The 23,396-nt window shown below is 48.5% G+C and overlaps 1 protein-coding gene across 6 annotated transcripts in view; it reads right to left on the reverse strand.

Moving 5' to 3' along the window:
* DDX3X (DEAD-box helicase 3 X-linked) overlaps positions 1-23,396 on the reverse strand; it is a 466,925-nt gene that overhangs the window by 84,882 nt on the left and 358,647 nt on the right. For all 6 annotated transcript variants that reach the window (XM_069636525.1, XM_069636523.1, XM_069636524.1 and 3 more), the window contains one exon: positions 6,764-6,908. In XM_069636525.1, the coding sequence (XP_069492626.1) occupies positions 6,764-6,908 (145 nt within the window). The remainder of the gene's footprint in view (positions 1-6,763; positions 6,909-23,396) is intronic.

The raw sequence follows: 23,396 nt of genomic DNA on the forward strand, positions 1-23,396 counted from the left end.
AGCAGTCCTCTGAAGTCAAAAGGCCTGCTCCCCTTATCCAGTGAAGAAACTGGTTACAGCACCCTGCCCCGAGGCAGATGGAGAGCACAGCGTTCACTTACCTAAGGTGAGAGCGTTAACCTTTGGGGTTCTACAGGAGAAGGGGAAGGAGAGACATTCAATAACCCAGTTCCTTAATCCCATATTTTCTATCTGCAGACATCTTACCCTTCGAGTCAGACATACAGTGCACAGAGGTCCAGCCCAAAGAGCCAGCCGTGTGTTACACATCACCTTTGAAGATACGGTATACGCCCAGTCAAGACCGGCGCCTCTACGGGAATCAGGTGAGCGTTACACGGACGACAAGGAGCGTGAACGCTCCTTTGCGAGGTCTACAACCTCCGTTACGGGGGCCGTGTAATCAATGTCCTCATCACATTCGGCGGCAGCGGGCGAGGAGTCAGACCTAGACATGGCATAGGCCGCCCACCTTTTGACCCTGCGGTCCTTTAACGTTTTGGGCTTCAGTAACTTACAGGCTGCACAGCCGTCCTTGTGATCGAGGGGCAAGCAACGATTGCACCATTTGTGCTGGTCTTTCCAGGTATATTTACCCTTGCAAAGCGGGCAAAACCTAAAGGGCGTCCTCTCCATAGCCGAGGGACAGAAGTGTGATTACGACCTCGGAAGAGAGGGAAGGAAAGAGAAAGGCATTCTCAAAGAGAAAAGAAAGCCCACACAACCCCACTTTCCCTACTGTGTAAGGCCAGGCCACGTGTTCAGCAGCGCCAAAGGATCTCCTCCGCTCGTCCTTCCGTCGAAGATCTTGCTCGGCGGAGAAACAGCTCTGCATCAAGGGAGAGCTCTACGTTAATAATAAACGACCAAAGGTCGAAGGAATGATTTGCCAATGTCTCGAGGAACTCCACACAAAGGCGGCCAGTAACTGGGCGGAAAAAACAATGAGGGACCTCGACGCGTGAGAGATTGTGGGTACAACGCACGTCACTATAGGGATAGTGTTAGAGACGCCTTGTCGACGTCCCCATTGACTATGAAAAAGAAAATGCAATACTCCGCAGTGACCACTGGATGTCAGACCTATGCACAGCATGGGATTCTAAGCAGATTAACAAACATCAGAACTAAATATATCAAATAATGCCATTTTCATGACACTGCATCTGCCCCTCAGCTTCGCCACGTTGCATCTCTCCTCATTAAACTGTAGCCCCATTCCCATGCCTGCAAACAAAAGTACCTTGGAACACCACTCGGAACGGTCCCAGTGACTCCAGCATGCTGAATCGGATCAGAGACCAACATCCAGGCATAAATGAAAGCCACCACGGGGGAAATACCTTCCATCAAGTCCAAAACCACAAAGCTCGATAACTGGAGACCACCTACATTCCCCACGGCGGCATGATATATGATATGGTATTTGTAACGCGCCTATACACAAGTGTTTCAAGGCGCGACGAGGCAGGGAGGGAGGGAAACAAGGGGAAGATAGACAAACGATCCTACTAGGCCAGGTGTCATTCAGATCGCGCAAGTGCAGAGGAAGGGGAAAAGGAGAAAGTGCAGGGGGAGGAGGTGGGGGGGGGAAGTGCAGTACAAGGTAAGTAGCGTAAATAAAAAATAATAAATAAAAAGGGCCAGCTGGTGGCAAGTGCGAGGTAAGTGCAGAGCTGGGAAGGGGGCTGTAGGGATACAGTGACAGTCCCGCAGTGCAGGGGGAGCCAGGGAGGCAGTGCAAGTGGAGAGTGGCTGGGCCCAGGACCGAGGTCGCTGAGAGTGGCCCAGATGCAGGTATAGTGCAGAATTCAGTGGGGAGTTAAGCAGGTTTAGCAGGGGAGAGGGAGAGAGAAGGCAGAAGCGAAGAGGAAGGTTTTGAGGTGCTTCCGGAACCGGAGATGGTTCTCCTCAAGTTTCAGGGAGGCAGGAAGGCTGTTCCAGAGGGAGGCCCCTGCTGCGGAGAGAGATCTGCCCCCAGCTCGTTGCTTCGAGAAGCGGCTGACCATGAGGGAGTTGGAGACGGATGAGCGAAGGGCTCGTGAAGGAAGATATTTAGGAAGAGAGAGTTGAAGGTATTTAGGCCCCAGGCCCCAGAAGGCCTTGTGGACAATGCAGAGGGTTTTGAACTTAATCCTCGCAGCCACTGGGAGCCAGTGAAGAGATTTCAGTCCTGGAGAGATACGGTCCCTGGGCTTGAGGCCAAGGACAAGTCTCACAGTTCTGTTCTGGATAAGTTGCAGAGGGCAGAGAGTGGAGGCAGGCAGATTAAGATAGAGGCTGTTACAGTAGTCCAGCCTTGAGAGAACCAGGGCTCGGGAGACAGTGAGCTTCTGGGGGAAGGAGAGGAAGGGAAGAATACCTCTGAGGAGGTGCAGCTGGTAGTGTGACTTCTTAGAGACGTCAGATATATGAGGAGAGAAGGAGAGTGTGGAGTCGAAGATGACCCCGAGGTTTTTAGCCTTGCAGGTAGGGGCAGGAAGGGGGCCAAGGGAGGCCGGCCAGAGAGCTGCAGGGAAGGAGGGAGTGGGTGTGCCGATGAGTAGAATCTCAGTCTTACTGGCGTTAAGGCAGAGGTCGTTGGCGGCACACCATTCCTGGATAGCAGACAGACAGTCGGAGATGAGGGAAGGAGAGGAGGAGGCCGAGGGTAGCCTGCAAATGAGCTGGGTATCGTCCGCATAGCACTGGAAGTAGGGGCAGAGAGTGGCGATGCGGTGGGCAAGGAGTGCCAGATACTGGTTGAAAAGCCAGGGAGAAGTTGGATCCCTGGGGGACACCACAGGTGGAGAAAAAGATGTCAGAGAGGAAGGAGCCCATTTGGACCTGGGAGGGTCAACCGGAAAGGAAAGAGGTCAGCCATGCCAGAGCCTGACCAGTGATACCCAGGTTATCACGGAGACGGTTGAGCAGGATGGCATGGTTGACAGTGTCAAAGGCAGAGGAGAGATCGAGCAGAATGAGAACACAGGGAGTGTTGGAATCGAGGTTCAGGAGCATCATCTGGAAACATCCGGAAACAATCCAAGAAGCCGATCTAATCACGTGACCGATCAGCTGATCGGACCGAGGATGGTCCTTTTCTCAAACAAAGCATCTTTTCAGCAGAGAACAGGAAAATTCCACGGTAAAAAAAACGTTTAAACGAACCAAATCGCCGGTGCCATTTTATTCCATGTCCATCACGTTATAAACTGTAAAGCCACAAAAAAAAGGTAAACTTGAAAACTGAAAAATTACGTTAATTGAAGTTACCAAAAACAGGAATCCGCAATAGTATCACGCATTTTCTGAATTTCCTCTAGCCAAGAGAGTGCCTCCTTAGGGTTGGATGTAGTCTTATCACCTTCTGGTAACACTAATGTTAGAGCATTGAACTTATTCAAGAAGACCCTCACTTGGAAGACTTTTGCCAAGTCTTGCACTCCTTTAAAGGATCTCCTAGCATCCACATGCTCCTTAGGGTAGTCAGGATAGGCATACATGTGCTTGCCCTTGAAAGAAGCAGATCCTTTGTTCCTAGATGCAATCAGTAATGATTCCTTTTTCTTGAGAGAGCAAGACACCAATATGTGTCTCAGTCTAGAGCCAGGAGCTCTACTGACCCAATATGCATGATCAATGTCCTTTTCTCCAATGGTATCAATACCATAACAATCCTGGAAAATCTGCATAACCAGTGTTAACACTTTCTCAGCTTTGGGATCAGCATGCTCTACAACTCCAACCAGTCTGATGTGCCTCTCCCTCATCTTAAAGTCCATTTCCAAGCATTTGCTTTCCTCACTCTGCAAATCTGTTTTCAAGATGTTGTAGGCTCTAACTTCCTGCCATTTCAGACCCCAGATCAGATTGTCTCCAAATCAGATACCCTTGTATGCAGATGGGCAACTGGAATTCAGTTCTGCCATGGCTGTCTTGACTTCTGCCATGTCCAGAGCCACTTGTCTCATCAGCTTGTACAAATCCTGTATGCTAGGATTCTCTTCATTTCTAAAAGTTGTTTCTTAGATGAAGGATTTTCAGGTTCCTCAATCTTCTTTGAATTCACATTCATATTAGTATGAAATAACTTCAGGGAGGAGGCCAGGAGCTGAGGGTTCAAGCTGCTTCCACCTTGGCCCCCATTCCAGAAAGTCCCCAGTCTGGGTCTTGTTAGACTGGGTTTTGATCATAAAGATGAAACCCTTCATAGGAAATCTGGGTTGGGTTATCGGGACCGTCAAAGATGTTGTGTCCCTGTGGTTGCTCCAAAGGGGAAAATTGGCCAAGTGAGGGACATTTCTGAAATGTAGAGGGGACGGGGCAAAGAGTCCACTTCCCTTGGTCTCCTCAAGGCCCTGTCATACTGGTCTGAAAAGTCTTATTAACTCAGCCATCTTAGCCATACACTGTTCAAACCTCTTAGTCAATTCCGAGGAATGGAAAGGGCCAGGGGGTGGGAAGGGCTGCCTAAAAGGGGATGAACCCTTATGTAAGGCCTTAGAAAGAGGCTGGGGGCCTCAGAATAGTCCTCTTGGGGAAAGTGGGTACCTTTGCAGTGAGACTGAACTGTCTGTGTTCATTGACTACAGAGTCCAATGAGTTTAATAACGAAGTAGCCTGACCCGTGTTTCAAGTCATCACCGACTCTTCATCTGAGGCTGAAAGTTTCAAGCGCTAGCCTAACCAAGTATATCGTGGCCAGTGCCAGATGCACTCACTGCTTCGCAATTTGCGGAACTCTGCAATGCTGCTGAACTAAATGAAAGTAAGCCCAGACCCATGAGAAATCCATCCTTCGAATTACTTGGAACACCTGTCACTATTGCACTGTTCAGCGCAGTGAGACTGAGAACTGTATGTTCATTGAGGTTCTTAACTGTGGGTGGCATCTGGCAGTGCTCCCACACCCCTCAGCCACCTGCAGCTTTAGTGCTTCCCTATTTTCTTCAGTGTACAAGCGCTGTGGACTTTGACTTGTTCTGCCATACCTTTTTCCCCAGCCGCCGAAAGGCTATCCAAAAGCTTCTTGCAAAGCTTGGTAGCTGTACTGATGGCGTACAGTGTTTTGGTGCACCAGACAGCGCTGCCGGTGACAGTCCTTTGGCATTTCAACAGCAGTGCACTTTTAAATAGGACTGCACGTTCCAGAAGGAGTTTTACCCATTCACATGTTGCGGGGAAGGCACCTAACCGGGAGGTTTAGAAGGTAGTCAAAATTTTCAGTAGGCCTACGGGCGTTGAGGACTTCGGCAACCAAGAAGAGGCCTTGGGGGTTGTGTGCTTAAGTACATGTGGTCGTGGGTGCCCTCATCACCAGGGTGCGACTTTCCCATAAGTGCCGAAGGCCTGCCTATCTGGGCTGGGGACAGGCACTTCGGAGCACATAGGCTCTGCAGAAAGGTCGATGGCTTTCGAATCAGAGCCATGGCTGTCAACGGATTCCTCATCCGAGCACTGGCGCGGAAAGGCTTTCAGACTGCATAGTGTAAGCTGCCCAGCGCTTAGTCTGCTTGTCTTTCAGCATTTAAGGCCAAAAGCGTTTACATACCTCACCAGAGCGCTCCTCACGGTCACGAGGAAGACACTTATTGCATCGGCGATGCAGGTCTTTCCAGGGTAATTTGCTGTTACAAGACGGTCAGGGAGTCCTCTCCATAGCAAAGGTTAGCGGCAGCCAGACCGAGCAGAAAAAGGAGTGAAGGAAATGCTTTCTCAGAAAGAAACTGGGACTTGCTCTCCCTACTGTAAAGGCCAGGCCTGAGGGCCGAGGCCACGCGGTCAGCTGCTGAACAGTTGTAGATTTAGTCAGAGGCGGCAGGAAACCCACGATCCAGCCTTCAAAAAGGCAAGTGGACTAAACGACTGTAGGCCATGGGAATAAAGCAATATAAACTTACGAGCTCCACATAAGCGATCAACTAGGTTGGCGGAAAAAAAAAAATCTGGTGGCACCTCTACGTGCGAGGCATTTTGGGTACACTATGCTTCACGTAAGGAATAGTGTTACAGTCACCCCACTGTTGACATCCCTTTCGATCTTTGAAAAAAGATGCAATGCACAGATTACCACTAGCCGTCAGACTATGTACAGCATGAGATTCTAAGCAGACCCACAAGCATCACGTTTCCCAGTACTGACAGCTTGAAGGACATGTCAGTTTCCCCATGACAGATGAGCAAGCCAGTGTAGTAAAGCTTATAGCTCCACTGCACCGCAAAAAGAGCAGGTCAGATAGAAAAACGTTTGGGGGTCCATAGAAATGGAAGGATAAAGAGAACGCTTTCCCAACATGCCACATGACAGGGGAGTCTGAGAGTTACTCCCTGCATTAGGTATCAAGGATTCTTAAGGCAGAGCACAAAACTGAGCCACACTGTTAATATCTGGATTAAGCCTGGCTCGGAGTAAAGCAAATTCAAAACTCAGACATCAAAACATAATGGGGGCTACGAAATGGAGTGAAAGGAGGGCTAACTGGTACAGAGGCAAGGATATCTAAGCAGGCATACTGCCACTTATATGATTGTATTTTAAAGCTGCATCTCCTCATGCTGGTCTTGTCCCCTTCAAAAGGGCGCCATCACATGCGGTGGGGGAGGGATATTTAGGAGTAAATTGGAGGCAGGATTATTCAAACTAAGATGCTTTCGTACACACCAATGACAGTCAAAAGCAATTAAAAATAAGAAATGCAAGAAGCTTAAACAGCATTCACACCCACATATCAACAAACTGGTCTATGAAGTGTTGGAGACATGTTACAGATTTAGTAATTACCTGTTGCGTTGAGAAGATCAAGCAAAAAAGATCGTTTGTCCGACTCTTCGACCCACACAACCTTTTGAGTAATGTTCTCCGAAGTGGAACCCACTCTGCCAACAGCCAAAAAAATGTACTCATCCAGAAAGTCACGTGCAAGTATCTGAGGAGAGGGAAACATCACTTAGTAGTCATTTCCAGAGCTCACAACTAGACTCGTCAGACAGATATAAGCCATTTCAGGAGCTCGCAACTAGACTCGTCAGACAGATAAGCCCACCCACACCTGTCTTTCCTTTAGTTTGGGACCTAGTCCTGAATTAATAATGGAGAAAGAAACCTACAACTAGAAATGAAATTACTTATCCCTTGTAGTTTTCTTTAACGGATTCTCCTTCCAAACTTAATCTCCCATACAGAATAGGCAGAAGCAACAGGCATCAGAAATCCGAAAACTTCACCAGCAGGGGGACGGACAGCAATCAACCCCCTACATTCAGGCACACCCCACGGCCTGTTTATGTACCCCCCCCCACACGATAATAGTGGAGGTAATGGGCACAAAAGATGATATTTGCCCTTTACTGCTGCTCCCCAATATTTGGTGTAAATTTGATATTTACAACCTGTGAAGAATCCAGACAGGGGAAAGTAAAACAGATGTGTAGAAAGTAAACCGTGATAAAGGCCAAGTCTCAGGAGGGCACAGCCTGGTAAGCAGCCCTCAATGACTACACAGTGAAAAGTCAAGGATTACACTGGGGCAAACGGTTATACATTATTTTATTTATAGCCATACAAGACCAAAAAAAAAATAGCATGTAATGTCACAAGCCTAAATAAAAAAAGTACATATATACAATCATTGAATAGGGCAAACAAATCCATGCAAAGGAAGCATAGTATTAGTATGCAGCACTACAACTTCACAGAGATGCAACTCTAAAGTCAATTCCAAAATGTATGGGGCCTTGTGTAGGGCTTCTAGGGTCAAATGGCAAAGCCAAACTATTACAAAAGTTTCTAAACATTTCAAAATATTTAAACAGGAGTTAGGGGTTCAGGTATGTACTATTAAAACTTACCACCCCATCCTCCCCCCACCCCACACTCAGACAGGTCTCTTCCAATCAGGTGCACTCAAATCACAGGCTTTACCTAGGGATTCTTTAAGGCCAATGAAGGCCTTCCCGCATGGCACAAGTGGCTACCTTCCCTTTCATTTCAAAATGATAAGTTACTCACTGTAGTGACCAACATACTCCTAGTCCACAGTAGGGGTGTCACGGTATTAGTTTTATGACGGTACAATAACCTTCTTGCCAAATGACGGTATATCATGGTTATCGCGGTATAGCAGGTGGAGTTCTTAAATATTTTCTAAAAGGTCATAAATTGTCAGATTATTCATCACAAACAAAACGGAGGCACTCAAGGCAGATTTGGGCTTTTCAACATACTTTCCATTGAAATGCCACCCCTTGCTTCCACCAAACGCAAACACACGTGTGGAGAAGGAGGGGGGGGGGGGGCCCTGCTTCGACTGGCAAAGCAAACTGAATAGCTTTTCTTAAGTGGTCATTTAGGCTTTTAGCTCCCCCACTGGCTACTGGTGAAGATTAATATGTTGCCATCTTGATAACCTGCATGCCACAGATCAATGGAGTCTGATGGTAGTATATGCTTGTGCGCATGCACACGCACTCTCTCTTTGTCACAGCCTTTAGTTTACTTCCGGACCAAAAGGTGTTCAGTAATCACGGACATGTTACCCTTTGGTATGGCAGCAGGGAATACCCACAGAGATGAGTAAATTTCGCAGTGTGACTTATTATATGTAAATTCAATGATAGAACCAGGGAAATCCCCCATTGTCATATGTTTAGAAAACATTATCCATTATAAATATATAAACCCCAAAGCCGCCAACCCAAAGTCCCGGGAGGATAGCTCAGCGGCAACGTGTGCACCTTGGAAGCAAAACAACACTAGCAGCAACACATGTTCAATCCCCGGGTCCGTGTTTAGAAACCTCTGGGTGTTTAACAGTGTTATAAATAGGCAACTAAGACACAATTACACAACTAAATAAACAAAAACAATTTCTTTAACAGCGCCGCGATGACTGCGGGTGGGTGTGAGCGCTTTAAAAAAAAATGTAAATAAAAAAAAGCAAACCCTTTTCCTCATTGGCACTGTATTTATTCTTCCTATTGCTAACATATTGATTTTGTGTCAGGAAGTGTGGTTTATGGAATGGCATTAAAAATTGCTCAAACTGAAACTACTTGGCAGACGGCACATCCAACAGTGCAAGGCCAAGACTGCGCAGCACTTGCTTACTGCAGCCTTTCCAAATCAGATTGAAAAGCACACTTAACGGTATGAACGGTATACCGGTATAAACAATGTGACGGTTATTATTGTTCAATTCATTGGTTCACGGTATCTTTAACGGTATACCGTAATACAGTTACGTCCACAGTCCCCAGTCCCCTTTCCGCCATACTGTACGGGCGTCCCTACAGAACCTTTTTCACCAGAAAAATCTTCCACTTTAAATTTAGATGCGCACTGGGGCACGGCCCTGGGAGCATGTGCTCGCTTGACTCTGCCCACCGGCGCCACTCCAGTCCCCATTGATGCGTTGACAATATTAACATTGCTCAAGGACACCAGTTTTATTAGGGAGAAAGGTGGGACTTATGGAGGAAAGGAGACTATGGACTAGGAGTAGGTTAGTCACTACAGTGAGTAATTTGTAATTACTCCTACATCCCGTTCCCTTTCCTCGATACTGTATGGGAGAGTACAACTGAATGTAGCCCCAGTGCGGAGATGTGCTCTCTTAAGAAAACAAGTTCCTTAACACTGCCTGACCAAATACTGCATCAGACCTGCAGTCGGCACCCAAGCAGTAGTGCTTGCAGAAGGGAGAGGGCGTAGCCCATTGTTAGGCAAAGTTTGTATGCAGTACCTTGGGACCACTGCAAACAACTAGGACTACAGGTGTAAGCAAACCAACCTTTGATACAAGTCTGTACTACACAGTTTTGGTAGCTGAGCAGCCAGGCCTATCAAGAGGGGAATGTGAGCAGCATTGATGTTAGAGGTCTACAATCACAAGTGTTCAAGTAAACTCTTACACTGAAGGTTTCTTTGATAAATACTTAATTTATCTGTCAGTTATAAAACGTTAAGGAGGCAATATAATCACACACAAGTATGGGATCGAGTACTCACCGTAATCTTATTTCTGATGCTTGTATCTGCTTAGATTCACATGCTGTGCATAGGCCGACATCTAGTGGAAGCTGCATAGTATTACAGTTTGTTTTTCGAAAATCAAAATAGGGCGTCGACACAGGGCGTGCCAGTAATACTATCCATAGTGTGACGTCCACTGTACCCATGATCCCTCACGCGTCTCAGACCCTCAGATTGTATTTTTTCTGACATGCGGTAGCATGAGGAGTAGCGCGAGTACAGATTATCCAAGCAGATAGAAAGATAAGACTACAAGCATCCATGCGCATTCTCTCAGATGGGAAGAAGGGTGGGTCGCATGTGAACCTAAGCAGATACAAGCATCAGAAATACGATTACGGTGAGTAATATATCCCTTCTGAGGCTTGTGGAATCTGCTTAGATCACATGCTGTGCATAGATTAGCGAGCAGTACCTGAAGGAGGTGGGATGTGAGAAGGGTCATGAGCAAATAAATGTCTTAGAACTGCTTGTCCCACTTGAGTATCTGTCTTGGAATGAGTGTCAATGCAGTAGTGCCGAGTAAAAGTACCCCTTGACACCATTTGCAAAGCAGCTACTTGGAGCTCTATTCACATTTGCAATGAAAGCCAGAGTGGCCCCAATGCTTCTTGTAGAGTGGGTTCTTGGCGTGAAAGGCAGAGTTTTTTCAGAAAGGGAGTAACACCGCTGGATACAATTTATAATCCACTTAGAGATGGCACCTTTAGAGACGCAATCTCCCTCTCTGCTTGTAGCTACAGAGACAAACAGTTGGTCTGTTTTCCTTAGCGGCCTGGTCTTGTCTACATAGCATAGGGCCGCTCTACGCACATCTAGGGTGTGTAGTTTCACCTCAGCAGAGCTTTGGGGTTCTTGGAAGAAAGCTGGAAGCTCAATGGACCGGTTAACGTGGAATTTAGAACTAAACTTAAGTGAAAACCTGGGGTGCGTTCGTAAAACCAGTTTATCTTTATGAACAGTAAAGAAAGGATCCTGCACTGACAGAGCCTGAATTTCACTGACCCTTCTCATCGCTGTAATGGCTACTAAGAAGGCAGTTTTATATGTCAGGTGTTTGAGACTGCTTTTATGCATGGGCTCGAATGGGGGGCCCATAAGTTTAGCCAGCACCACATTAAGGTCCCATCCTGGTGGTGGGTTCGAAATTGGAGGGTTGAGTCTCTTTACCCCTTCCATAAAGGCTTTAACCACTGTTACTTTCCACCACGATACGTTATGGGAGATGGTGTATGCTGACAGAGCTGCCAGTTTACTTTTAGTGAATTAAATAACCCTGCGTCCAGCAGGTGGAGCATGTAGGTGACAATAGTGGAAGGAGTGCAATCAACTGGGTTGATTTGCTTATTCTGGCACCAGATAACAAATCTTTTCCATTTGTCAAAACAGTGCCTAGTGTTGGGCTTCCTAGATTCCTTTAGGAGGTCCATGCACCTCTGTGGTAAGTTGGTGTCCAAACTGACTTCAGGAGCCATGAAGCCAAGTTCTTTGAGCTGGGTTGAGGATGCACTGTTTGACCTTGGTGCTGGGATAGTAGGTTGTACCAGCACGGGAGTCCTATTGGTTCGCACGTTGCTAGCCTGCGCAGGTGTGGGAACCATGGTTGTCTCGCCCACATGGGAGCAACTAGGATGAGCGTCATCGATTCCCTGTGCATCTTGTTGACCACCTTCATCAGAGGAGTTGGTGGAAAAGCGTAAGCAAACATCCCTGACCAGTTTGTCCACAGGGCGTTCCCCTTGGAGCCTGGCTGGGGAAACCTGGATGCAAAGTCTGGCCATTGTCTGTTTTCGCTTGTGGCGAATAGGTCTATAGTGGGGAAACCCCACTGTTAGAAGAGGTCTTCTACGACTTTTCTGTGTAGAGACCACTCGTGTTCTCTTGGGAGAGGATCTCTGCTCAAGGCATCTGCTAGAGAATTGAGATCCCCTGGAACATGTTAAGATGACAGGTAAATGTTCCGTCTGAGTGCCCATATCCAAATTATTTGGGCTAGCTTGGACAGATTTGGCGACAAAGTCCCTCCCTGCTTGTTTAGGTAGATCACTGTTGTGCTGTCGTTTAAGATCTGCACCGACAGGTTTAACAGGTGGGGCTTGAACACTCAAAGCGCTCTGAATACTGCCAGAAGCTCTAGCAGATATGATTCTTGGCCACTGTGTGAGACCAGAGACCCTGAGCTGTGTGGTGAAGGAGGTGTGCTCCCCACACTGACAGGGATGCGTGCGTTGTGACTACAGCCTGTACCTCTCGATTGTAAAAGGGTTTCCCTTTCACAGGTTCTCTTGTCCACCAGCGAAGACTTAGTACCAGTGTTGGCGAAACGACCACTAGATCTTCCCACTGACCACTTGCCTGAGACCACTGTTTCGCCAGCCATTATTGCATGGGGCGCAGGCACGCGTGGGTGACCAGGTAAATACATGATGCCATCATGCCCAGCAAACGCATCGCTTTGTGCACCGTTATCTGGCTACCGGACAGAGCAATCTGCAGTAGTCCTAATTCTTTCCTCTGATGGAAAGGCCAACCCCTCTTCAGTGTTTAGTACAGCTCCTAGGAACTGTTGGAGGTGCATGTCACCAGGCTTTATTTTTCTCGTTTATGGAGAAACCCAATTCGAAGAGGAGGTCGATCATTCTTTGAATGAACTGGAAATTGCTGGGGTCTCCCCCGTGATGAGCCAGTTGTCCAGGTAAGGGTAGACTGGGATTGCCTCCCTGCGTAGGTGTGCCGCCACCACCGCCAGAACCTCGCTGAATACCCTTGGAGCCGAGGCTATACCGAAGGGCAGCACCTTGAACTGGTAGTGCTGACTGTCCACCTTGAAGTGCAAGAATCTTCTGTGCGCTGGGAACATGGAAATATGAAAATAGGCATCTTTCATGTCCGATGTTGCCCCTTTTTTTTTTAGGAGGGGGATTACTTCTTGGAGAGTAGTCATGCAAAACTTTTGGGGCTTGACATACTTGTTTGCAGGGCGTAAGTCTAAGACTGGGCGCATAGTTAGATTTTTTTTGGCACAAGGAAGTAAGTACCCTGGTTTACCCGTGACGAGTTCTATCGCGGCCTTTTCTAGAAGATAGACAATCTCCTCGAGGAGGATCTTCTGGTGGTCCAAGGAATGTACTTTGTCAGTGGGGTGGTTTCGGGGATGCTCAAGCAGTTCTATGCAGTATCCTGTGGACACTGGACAGCACCCATCTGTCTGAGGTGATCCCTTCCCATGCTTGGGTGAAATTGGTAATCCGTCCCCCTACTGGAGATGCGTGTGAAGGGACCCTGATCTCGGTGTCACTTTTGCAGGAGGCGTGCCGCCTCTGCTGGAGCTGCCCCTTCCCTTACCACGGCCCTTTTGCTTTCTCCGGTTACAACTTTGGGTAGACCGCTGGTTATTACCCCATGATGTACCCAGCCCCTGAAAATAGTTGGAGCTTCTGAATTTTGGTCGCGTGGGCGACAAAAATTGCCATTCCCTCTTTGATTAGGGGGGCTTGTTGGTTAACTGTCCCAGGGATTTCAGAGTCTCATACTCGTCTTTGGCATTTTTGAATGTGTCCTCTACCGTCTTGCCAAACAGATTAGGCTCCACCGGCATGTCGATTAAGGATGCTTGTGTCTCGGGTTTAAACCGCGACTGTCTTAACCACGCACGCCTCTTGTGCTCTCTGCCATTAGCCTGCCAGCGTTATACGTGGCATCAAAGGTTGCCTTAAGGATGCAACGGGACCCTGCTCTCCCCTCCAACGCAAGGTTCCGGTGCAGAGTCGTTAAGTGCAGCAACTTGCTCCCACTGGTGGCAGTTGTAACTAGCGAGCAGAGTGGTGGAGTTGGCAATCCTTGCCTGGTAGGCGGAAGTGAAGTCTACCTTCCTTCCCAACCCATAGATCTTGCTCTTTGTCGGGGGCAGCCTCAGACGAAGATAGGGGCGTTCCTGCCCTCTTCCGCGTATTGGTCACTACCAGGGAGTCAGGTATCAGTTTCCCCTTTATGTAAAGCGGGTCTGATTGGGCTGCCCTGTACAATTTTTCGATTCTGGGGTTAACCGCCCTGGTGAGGTTAGGATTGATAAGGGAAGGATCAATTCTCCTTTGTACAGACTTGAGAATAGGGATGGCCTGGGCAATGGCTCTTTTCTCCTACTAGTTCCTCGGCGAAGTCCCTCTACTCCTGTGCTCCCTGGTGTCTATGCGGAAGTGTTCAGCTGCTCTAGACAAAACCACATTTAGGAGAGGTTGGTTGTTGACTGGAGAGTCGGTAACCTGAGGTTCTTTGCCTACCGGTGAGTCTACTCTAGACTTCTGGGTCATCTTCCTCTTGGTCCTAGTCATCCCCATAGTAGTCCACCCCAGTTTGATCGTCCAATGTTACCAATTCTGGATCTCATCTTGTAGTGGATTCCGAGTGTATGGCTGTATGTAGAATGGGTCAGAAGACAGACCTTGCGTTGGTGCCTCAACTTGAGGTTTCTTACCAGGGGGGGTAGCGGGTCCCTAGACCCTGATGGAGTAGCCCCGTCAGGGGTATAGGAGAGGAAGTGATCTGGGTTCTTGGCATAGAAGTCCGCTAGGGATGACATTCGACATAATGGTCTATATCCTCACTGGACCATTCTTTGGAGCTGGGGATTACCCTTTCCTGGGAGTGTTTCCCTGCTATGACCTGACTGGACCGATGGGCTTGTGCAGGGGTCTTGGCTAGCTGTTTATCAGAAGACTTAGCACTGTCTTTATGTAGAAGAGGTGTAGAAGGCTGAGAAGGTTTCTTCTGCTGTTTTCCCCCCTCCCCTGAGTGGAAGAGTGCTTCCCTGGTGTTTTCACCTCAGAGGTTTTCGACGTCTGGCCTCGAGATTCAGGATAGTGTCCCTTTCCTTAGAGTGAGGACGTCGGGAACCGCCGTTGAGCGGTCTGCTGACGCCGACTCCTGGAGTGCAGCCTGGGGATGGAGGTCAGCTTAGTCTTCCAACGATCGTACCTCCATTACTTTGGTGAGTGAGACATTCTTGGCAACAGTGGATGTTGCCTGTGTCATTGCAGCGATCTTGACCGAGCACGCCCAGAGGAAATTGGAGCGTTCTCCGCGTGCCTCTTTCCAAGAACTCAACACGCGCGTCGAGTCTCGGTTGGACCTCGAGTGTTTAGTGGAAGTGGTGTGGGTCGAGCTTGCGTCACTGGGTGTGCTCCCCATAGCTGCCCTGCCAGACAACCTTCCGAGGTCAGGGACTTGCGCTTGGCTGTCTTTCGACGCCACGTTGCCCTCGACGTCCGATAGTACGGCGTTGCTGCCATCACTGAAGGAGCCCTCTGCTTCCATGGCCTCTCGTTGCCTGGCGTGGTGGGCCCAACGTTTGGTCAAACGGTCCTTTAGTGTCTTAGCCTTTAACCGGCTACATGCAGTTTGCCTCAGGGTGGTCCCTCGGTAAGCAGAGGTTACAGGTGGCGTGTCTATCAACCCAAGGGTACTTGCGGTTGCACTTGTGGCAAAATTGGAAAGGGGTACCCTCCATACGCACCCTGTGGCAGCAGGCTAGTGTGTGTAGGAATATATATATAAATATATGAGTGTAGAGTATGTACCACCCCCCCACTCTCCCTACTTGAAGGGCAGAGGACTTCCAAGGCCTGGGCCTAGGCCAGAGGCCTTCCGAGGCCCAAAGTCCGACTGTGCAGCTCTCGACGGTTTTCCTCTCCGGGCTGGCGTCGAGCTTCAAAATTCGGTGACTCGACGTGGGAATGGAAGAAACAGGGAAATATGCCATTTGCAAAATTATGGCTAAAAGCCAGGGAACTCCGCGGAATGCTTCCAACAAGTATGGCGGGGAAAAAAACAATCTGAGGGTCCTAGGCACGCCACAGTAGGGAATAGTATTACTGGCACGCCCTGTGTTGACGCCCACCGCAGCTTCCACTAGATGTCGGCCTATGCACAGCATGTGATCTAAGCAGATTCCACAAGCCTCAGAAACTTCAATACTATTTCAGAATAATTTTCAAGAGGAGTAAAAGGCAAAGATTATTAGAACATGAAAGGTTACGATTGTTCTTAGACAGTGCATGTACTCACCAGAAGAGTCAATTCAATAGGCTAGTCCAAAGTCAATGGGCTAAAGTCTTGCATAGGATAAAGAAGTTCTGGTAAGTAAACATTAAAGTCTCTGCACCAGTTCTTGGAAGTAGTTTGTAAAAAGAATAATCATATTGGGTCACAAGCTCAGGCCTGTGAGTTGCAAAAGTTTCAAGCACTTTCACTGCGAGAGCCAAGTACTGTGTCTGGATATCACAGCAAATAAAAAAAAAAGATGCTGTTCTTGAGCCTCAGTCGTGGGGACAAGAGGGGAAAAACGTCTGGGCACTCCTGCACTGCGATTGGTCAAAAAGTTGGCACTTGGCAAACTTCAATTCCGGTGGCTGTAACGCACACTAACTGGTGTCCCTCTCCCTGGTTGTAAGGTTTCCTGCAGCAACTGAGGAAATTCAACCAGCTCTGAAATGGGTATCTAGGTGGCTTAGCGGAGAGTTGATTGGTGCCACCAACTCAAAAGGGAGAAGTCATCGTTGTAGGGGCTTCTCCATCGAGGCGAACTTGGCGATTTGGACCTGCAGCAGGGCTTCACCGGGCAAACCAACAGTTGCAACAGGCATCCTCTTCAAACTCTTCTTTGGTTCCTTCGTCCAGTGGTCAACTCTGCCTTCCAAGCCAAAAGACTCCTTTTATTCAGTTCTCTCCCATTCAATCCAGCATAGCTGTCGCTCATCCAGCAGGGTGGCTGTCCTTGCAGCCCAGTAAGCCAATCACCATTTGGGTCTTCTAGGAGACTAAGCACAGGGAGTTTCGGGCACCTCCCTCACTTCCTGCCCACCACAGACACTCGGGCGCCAGAGGCAGTCTTCACCCACAAATGCGAATGAACAAAGGGACCAAACCTGGTATGGCGCACGGATCAAAACTCTAGAAGGACCTTTCCACAAAGAAAGGTCGAAAAAAGACAGGGACCTGTTTTTACAGAGGGGGCTCAGACGACATCTTGAAAAACATGGCTCCCGCAATTTTAATGCTACCGGCGCTCAAGGAAAAACCATGGTAGTTCGTTGTAAACACTACCAGCCATTGAGAGGAAAGGGTAGCATTTAACAGCTACACGAGTATCTAGACACAGTGGATACTAAGTAACCCCTCCAGCACCATTGTAAAATAGGGTGTGCTCGGTCTAGGAATTTAAAAGACCAGTAAAGTCAATTTCACTTTACTTACTCTGGGAAACAGTTTATCCCAGACAAGGTATATAAAACTTGGGAAAGCCTAAAACGGGTTCCCCCGTGTCACTGCACTAAGGGTGCAGTGTGACACAAATAAAAAGATGCCGATGGAGTTGGTTAGACTCCATAACCAAAAGAAACAAGAATAAAACATTTCAAAGCACATGAGTGGGGAAAAAGGGTCACTCCAGGTAAAACAAAAAAAAAAAACCAAGCCCTCAAAATCCAGCAAAGTTGCTGGGGGTCTCCAAGGTGGAGGGAATTAGCACATTTATAAGAATACTCCCCAAGACCCGTGTAGCCGCCTTGCTGCTAATCTGCCATGGGACGTACCTCTGGAAAGCAACCAATTTGGCTTTAGCTTGGATTGTGTGGGCATGCATATTTGCTGGAAGAGGTTCGTGCTGTGCCTCGTACACCTGCTTGATGGCTGGAACCATCCACCTTGCTATGGAAGCCTTGGAGGCTTGACAGCCAGGGTTTGACCCACCAAAGGTGACAGGGCATCTGATTTGCAGAAGCTATTGGTCCTGTACAGGTAGTATCAGCGCGTGCCTCACATCCAGACAGTGCAATACCCTCTGAGCATCATCCATTGGGTCCGATAATGTTGGTAGCACTCATTTAGGTGAAGAGGTAAAAATGCGGGGCGAGTTCTGTCAAGGCTCTGAAGCCACCAGCGTCTGTTAGGCAAAGTTTGAATGCAGTACCCTCTGGGAACGCTACAAGCAACTAGGACTACAGGTATAGGCAACCCAACCTTTGGTATAAGCTACAGTTTTGGTAGCGAGTTGAGCAGCCAGGCTTATCTCAAGAGGGGAAATGTGAGCTGTAGTGGAGCTACAAATATTCAGTTCCAGGTATTCAAATGAACTTTTGCACGCAAGGTTTCTTGCATAAACAATTAATAATCAGTCAGTTATAAAGCCTTACTCAGAAGGGAGCAATAGAATAGTAACACAAATATAGTTCATAACTGTACCGAGTTTCTGAATCAGACAAGACCCTTTTGGGATGGCCCACAGACAACCTACACCCACAGGTGACTTCAGTAACAAGGGTGCAGGGGACATTAATATCTTACGGTTGGCATTCAGAACACAAAAAGTTGGTAAAAGGCAAAGATTATTAGAACACAAGAAATTACAAATATCCCTAAGCAGGGCAATTACTTTATGTTTAGAGACCAATCCAATAGAATCAGCTGACGTGGAGCCGCCATAGAGATGTTATCGATCGATAGAAGAAAGTGAAGGAATGCAAAAACACAAGAGTGAATAGAATATTAAATAAGTAGAGCCATGGACTATCTTGAATAGCTGAAAAACGAATGTACAGAACCAATATGCTGAGTTTCAGTAGTAGTCTAACTGGAATTGGAAATATTTTTTTTATATAGTCTATGTCTTATTAAGATTTTACTTTTTTGTATTCAAGTTTTTTTCCTTTTTTGTCTCACACGCAATGTGTTCTTCTAGTCAAATTTCGAAAAGTTTGTAAAACCTAAACGAAATGAAATAAAAAAAATGACTTAGAGTTCACTAGAAAAGTTATTCCAAAGTCAATGGGCAAATGTCTTGGATAGGATAAAGTACTTCTGGAAAGTAATGGAAAAGTCTTTGCACAAGATCTTAGGAGTCTTTGAAAAGAATCAATTGTAGGGCCACAAGCTGATTAGGCTTGTGAGTTGCAGAAGTTACAAACACTTCCACAGCAAGAGGTAAGCTTAGACTTGTTTTACAGTACTTTGGTAAAGAAAAGATGCAGCCGAAAACTTCTGTTCCTGTGCAGCTCTGCAGGTCTCACTGTTCCTGGACCTCAGTCGTGATGAGGACGTTGGGGACTCCTGCACTGACACGGTCAAAGCTGGAAACTGGCAAACTTGTTACGCGTTTCAGCTCCTTGCGGTACAGCAAATAGCAATAAGCGCTGTTCCGGGCTGTCAAGGTGGACTTTCCTCACATCTGAGATCCCGCACTCATCCGAGGTGGGTCAGGCTTGGCCAGTCCTGCTTTGTGGGAGTCCGGAGGATCGTCCAAAACCTTTAGGCCAGCTTACAAGCAACGCACACAATCTGGTGTCCCTCTAACTGGCTCTACAGTTTCCTGCAGAAACTGTCAGGAAATTCAACCAGCTCCGAGATGGGTGTCCAGGTGGCTTAGTTGGGAGTTGGTCGTCCGCGCAGGGCTGCTCTGTCGATGCAAACTTGGCAAGTAGTCACTGCAGCAGGGCTTCACCTGGCAAACCAACAGTCCAGGAGTTGCAGCAGGTGTCCTCAAACTCTCCTACGGTTCTTTTGTCCAGTGGTCGACTGACTTCCAAGCCAAAAGACTAGCCTTTTATTGATTTCTCTCCCATTCATTCAAGTCTAGCTGTCACAGATCCAGCAGGGTGGCTGTCCTTGCCGGACAGTCAGCCAGCCAATCACCACAGAGTGCATGAGTGTTCAGCTGCATCTTTTTCTTCAATATAAGGTACTGTGAAAACCCGACAGAACTTAACTCAAAAAAGTTCGTGCAACTTTGGCAACTTGCAGGCCTAGTCAGCGTGTGACCCGACTTACAAACCTTCCGTGAACTACTTCCAAGAACCGTGGCAAAAACCTTTCCGTTTTAAATACCAGAACCGTTTTTACTATACAGGACACTAGCCCATTGACTTTGGCCTACCTATTGCATTGACTCAACTCCTCTGGTGAACAACTATTTGCACTGTTTTAAAGCAACTAATATTAGATTTAACTTATGCCTTTTTGCTCCTACTTCAATGCCATTTTGCTCAGACTTCAAGGTAGGTCAACTGCTTAATAATCAGTATTGTAGTATAATGTGTGATTATTGGTTACCTCATTTAGTGAATGCTTTATAAATGATTGTGTAATAAAATAAGAAGTGTTTTACCAAGAAATCTTGAGTATAGGTGTATGAGTACTTGTCATTGTAGACCTTTTATGTAACACCTTTACAAGCTCACATTCCCTCTTGAGATCAGCCTGGCTGCTCAGCTTTCTACCAAACAACCAATAAAACTACGGAGAGGATCCCTGGGTCCGAGAACCAGGTCTGCCAGCAGTGAGCGTGAAGGGCAAGCCTGCCCCCCTACCGGAGACTTGTGGGTCTGGATGGCTATAATGCTTTCTAGCCCTCTGAGGCTGGTGATAAGGGTATAACGTCCCTTCATCGCGGGACGTTTTTTCACCGCAAATTTTTTTTACAAAATAAATCCCATCTAATTCTGGGGGGGTGGGGGGTTTATAAAATTATATATGGAATGTGGATGTTTGGGTTTAGGGGGACCCCTCAAAAATAATGTAAAAATGTGCAGTAAAAATAAAACCAGCGAAAAACATCCCGCAATGAAATGACAGGGAACCGTGATTGGGGGGGGGGGGGGGGGGGGGGGGGGGGGGTGGAATTGGAAAAAAGGCTTGTGCCTGTGCTGGCCTGGGGATCTGTCCGGTTGTCTGGGCCATCTCTCCTCCAAGCCCTGAAGCCCCCAAAGGAACAACCTTGGAGCGCCTGGCTATATGCCCTGGGAAGGACTTTGTGATTATCGTTAAGGATTTTGCAGTCAACTATTCTTATCGGGTTCCTAGTCTGGTTGAATGAACAGATCCGCCCCCCCCCCCCCCCTTCCCCTTCAAAAGGTCTCCTGGACGTCAGGATTGAACTTAGTGGCACTGAGCTAGGCCGTCGTCCTCATATCGGTCACAATATAGACGGCCCACTCAGATGCATTATTGTGAGCCACCGTGGACTCCATTATGTCCCGAGCCACTATCTTGGCTTCCGCAAGCACTGCCTTGTACCGAGCCTGGCTCTGCACAGGGAGCTCAGGTAGAAAGTCTGCGATCCATCGCCTTAGCCTCTGCTTGACCGTCATAATCACTGCATCTGCATTGGGCTGGCATAAATGGGAGTGTAGCATTCAAATAGATCTTTACGAACACCTCCAGAATCTTCTCCTTGCCCTTACTTCGTGTGCGTGCCCCATCCTTCCAGGGAGGCGTCCGTTGTGACAAGTCTCCCGATGAAGTGGGGCCTGGAAGTCAGCGCCCGCCGACGGATGTGCGCAGACTCGCCCACCACCGTATCACTCGACGGAAATCCTTGCCGAGAGAGCTCTTGTCCTCGAAGTTTCCTGAGAACTGAATCCAACGGGCATCGAGGAACTCTTGCAGTGGTAGCATCCGCAGCCTGTACACCCGAATGAGGTATATGCATGAGGACATGCCGAGAAGGGACTTGATTGACCGCACCCTTGCGATCTTCAGGGCCAACAGCCATTGTACCTTGCCCAGGATGGCCGCTACCATCCCCTCCGAGACGCCAGGCATGACACTGTTTAGTCGAGACCCCAGAAAGTGCGTTTTGCAATGGCACCAAGCAAGATTTTGCATAGTTCACCGAGAACCCCAGCTCAATCACCAGCGGGATGGTTTCTGCCTTGTGTGCGACAGCAATCTCCCTTGATTTTGTGCGGATGAGCCAGTCATCCAGGTAGGGGTAAATGTAGATCCTCGTAGACGCAGCTGCACCGCCACTGGTGCCAGGCACTTGGGTGAAAACCGTTGGTCCCGACTCCAACCCAAAGGGCAGGGCCTTGAACTGATAATGTTGCCCTTGAACCACGAAGCGCAGAAACATGCGGTGTCCCTTGTGGCTGGGGATGTATGAAAAGCGCCCAGATACCCCTGGGTCAGGCACGCTATATAAATAAAACAAAGTAGGCATCCTCCAAGTCCATCGACTATAGGAAATCCCTCTTCCAGTTGTCCTAGCACATGCTGAAGGGCGACCATCCGAAACTTCTGGGATCTCATGTACTTGTTCAGATGGCGGTCCAGGATGGGTCTCCAGCTGCCTGTCTTCTTGACAAGGAAGTACAGAGTAAACTCTGGAGCCCCTTTGGAACAAGCTCTATTGCAACTTTCTTCAGCATGGCCCGCACCTCCAGCAGCAGCTGAGGGACATGGTTTTCCTGCCTGGCCATGGGTGGTATGCAAGGACACTTGTTGGAATTCCAGGGTGTGTCCGTGGGCCAGAGCGTCCAGCACCCAACAGTCAGAGATGGACTTCAACACGCTGACCGAAGTCCACCAGCCGGCCTCCCACCGTGGTGCGAGGTTGGGGCCTGCCGACACGGCTGGTTCAATCTTGCTTCGCCGCAGAGGTGCCGCCTTGGGGCCCTCTGGACTTGCTGCGGCCCTGTAAGCCTCCTGGGCCAAAGAATGGGGACGGTTGACTAAGACGATGAGCTTCCGCCAAAGCCCTTAAAGGAACCCCTTGGGATTTTCCTCCAGAGGTCCAAGAGAACGGCTGTCTCAGTATCCGCCTTGATAGCCTGAAGGGACTAGTCTGCGGTCTTTCCGAACAAATTATCCCCGAAGGGCATGTCCAATACCCTCGAATGCACCTCCTGGCGAAAGTTGGTGGCCTTCAACCATCCCCGCTGACAAAGGCAAACTGTTGCCCATTTGGCGGAATCCTGTGTCGGCAATGTCCGTGGCGACTAATGGCATGGACCAATGCCACCTCGCCTTCCAGCAGGATCTCCAACGCTTCCACCCCGTCATCAGGTAGGAAGTCCTGGAGGGAAGTGATCTTGAACCAGAGCTAACCGTCATAGCGTGCCATGATGGCGAGGGCGTTGGCCGCCTTGATGTTCGCCGCTGCCGATGTGATGACTCGACCCATGGCATCCAACTTCTTCCCTTTGCTGTCTGGGATGGCGGATGGCGTGCAGTCTGACGCAGCCGAGGCAGAGGATTTCTTCCCCGCTGGCGCCAAGACTACCGAATCCGGGGAAGGCTGAGACCTCGAACACTTGGGTGCAGAGTCCGGCACAATGTACCTATTTTCGTACAAGTCCCTCTTGGCCGTGGCTGAGGACGGGCTCTTCATAAGGGACAGGCCCTCGTCCTAAATGTCTTCCAACACCAACATTGGAAGACACAGCAGTCTTCCTCTTTGGGGAGGGAGCGATGGGTGAAAAGGCAGTGGATGTGTGCTCTCCTCTTCTTAGTAGGGGCACACCCGATGGTCCCTGGGGCTGCCAGATCCTCTGCCGGCAGAAGGGGCATCATCGTCCGAGGAGTGCCTGGAGGATGGCCACTGAAATGTCCGCTG

This window comes from Ambystoma mexicanum, chromosome 7p, assembly GCF_040938575.1.
Source record: "Ambystoma mexicanum isolate Mex_15411 chromosome 7p, UKY_AmexF1_1, whole genome shotgun sequence".
Taxonomy (NCBI): Eukaryota; Metazoa; Chordata; class Amphibia; order Caudata; family Ambystomatidae; genus Ambystoma; species Ambystoma mexicanum.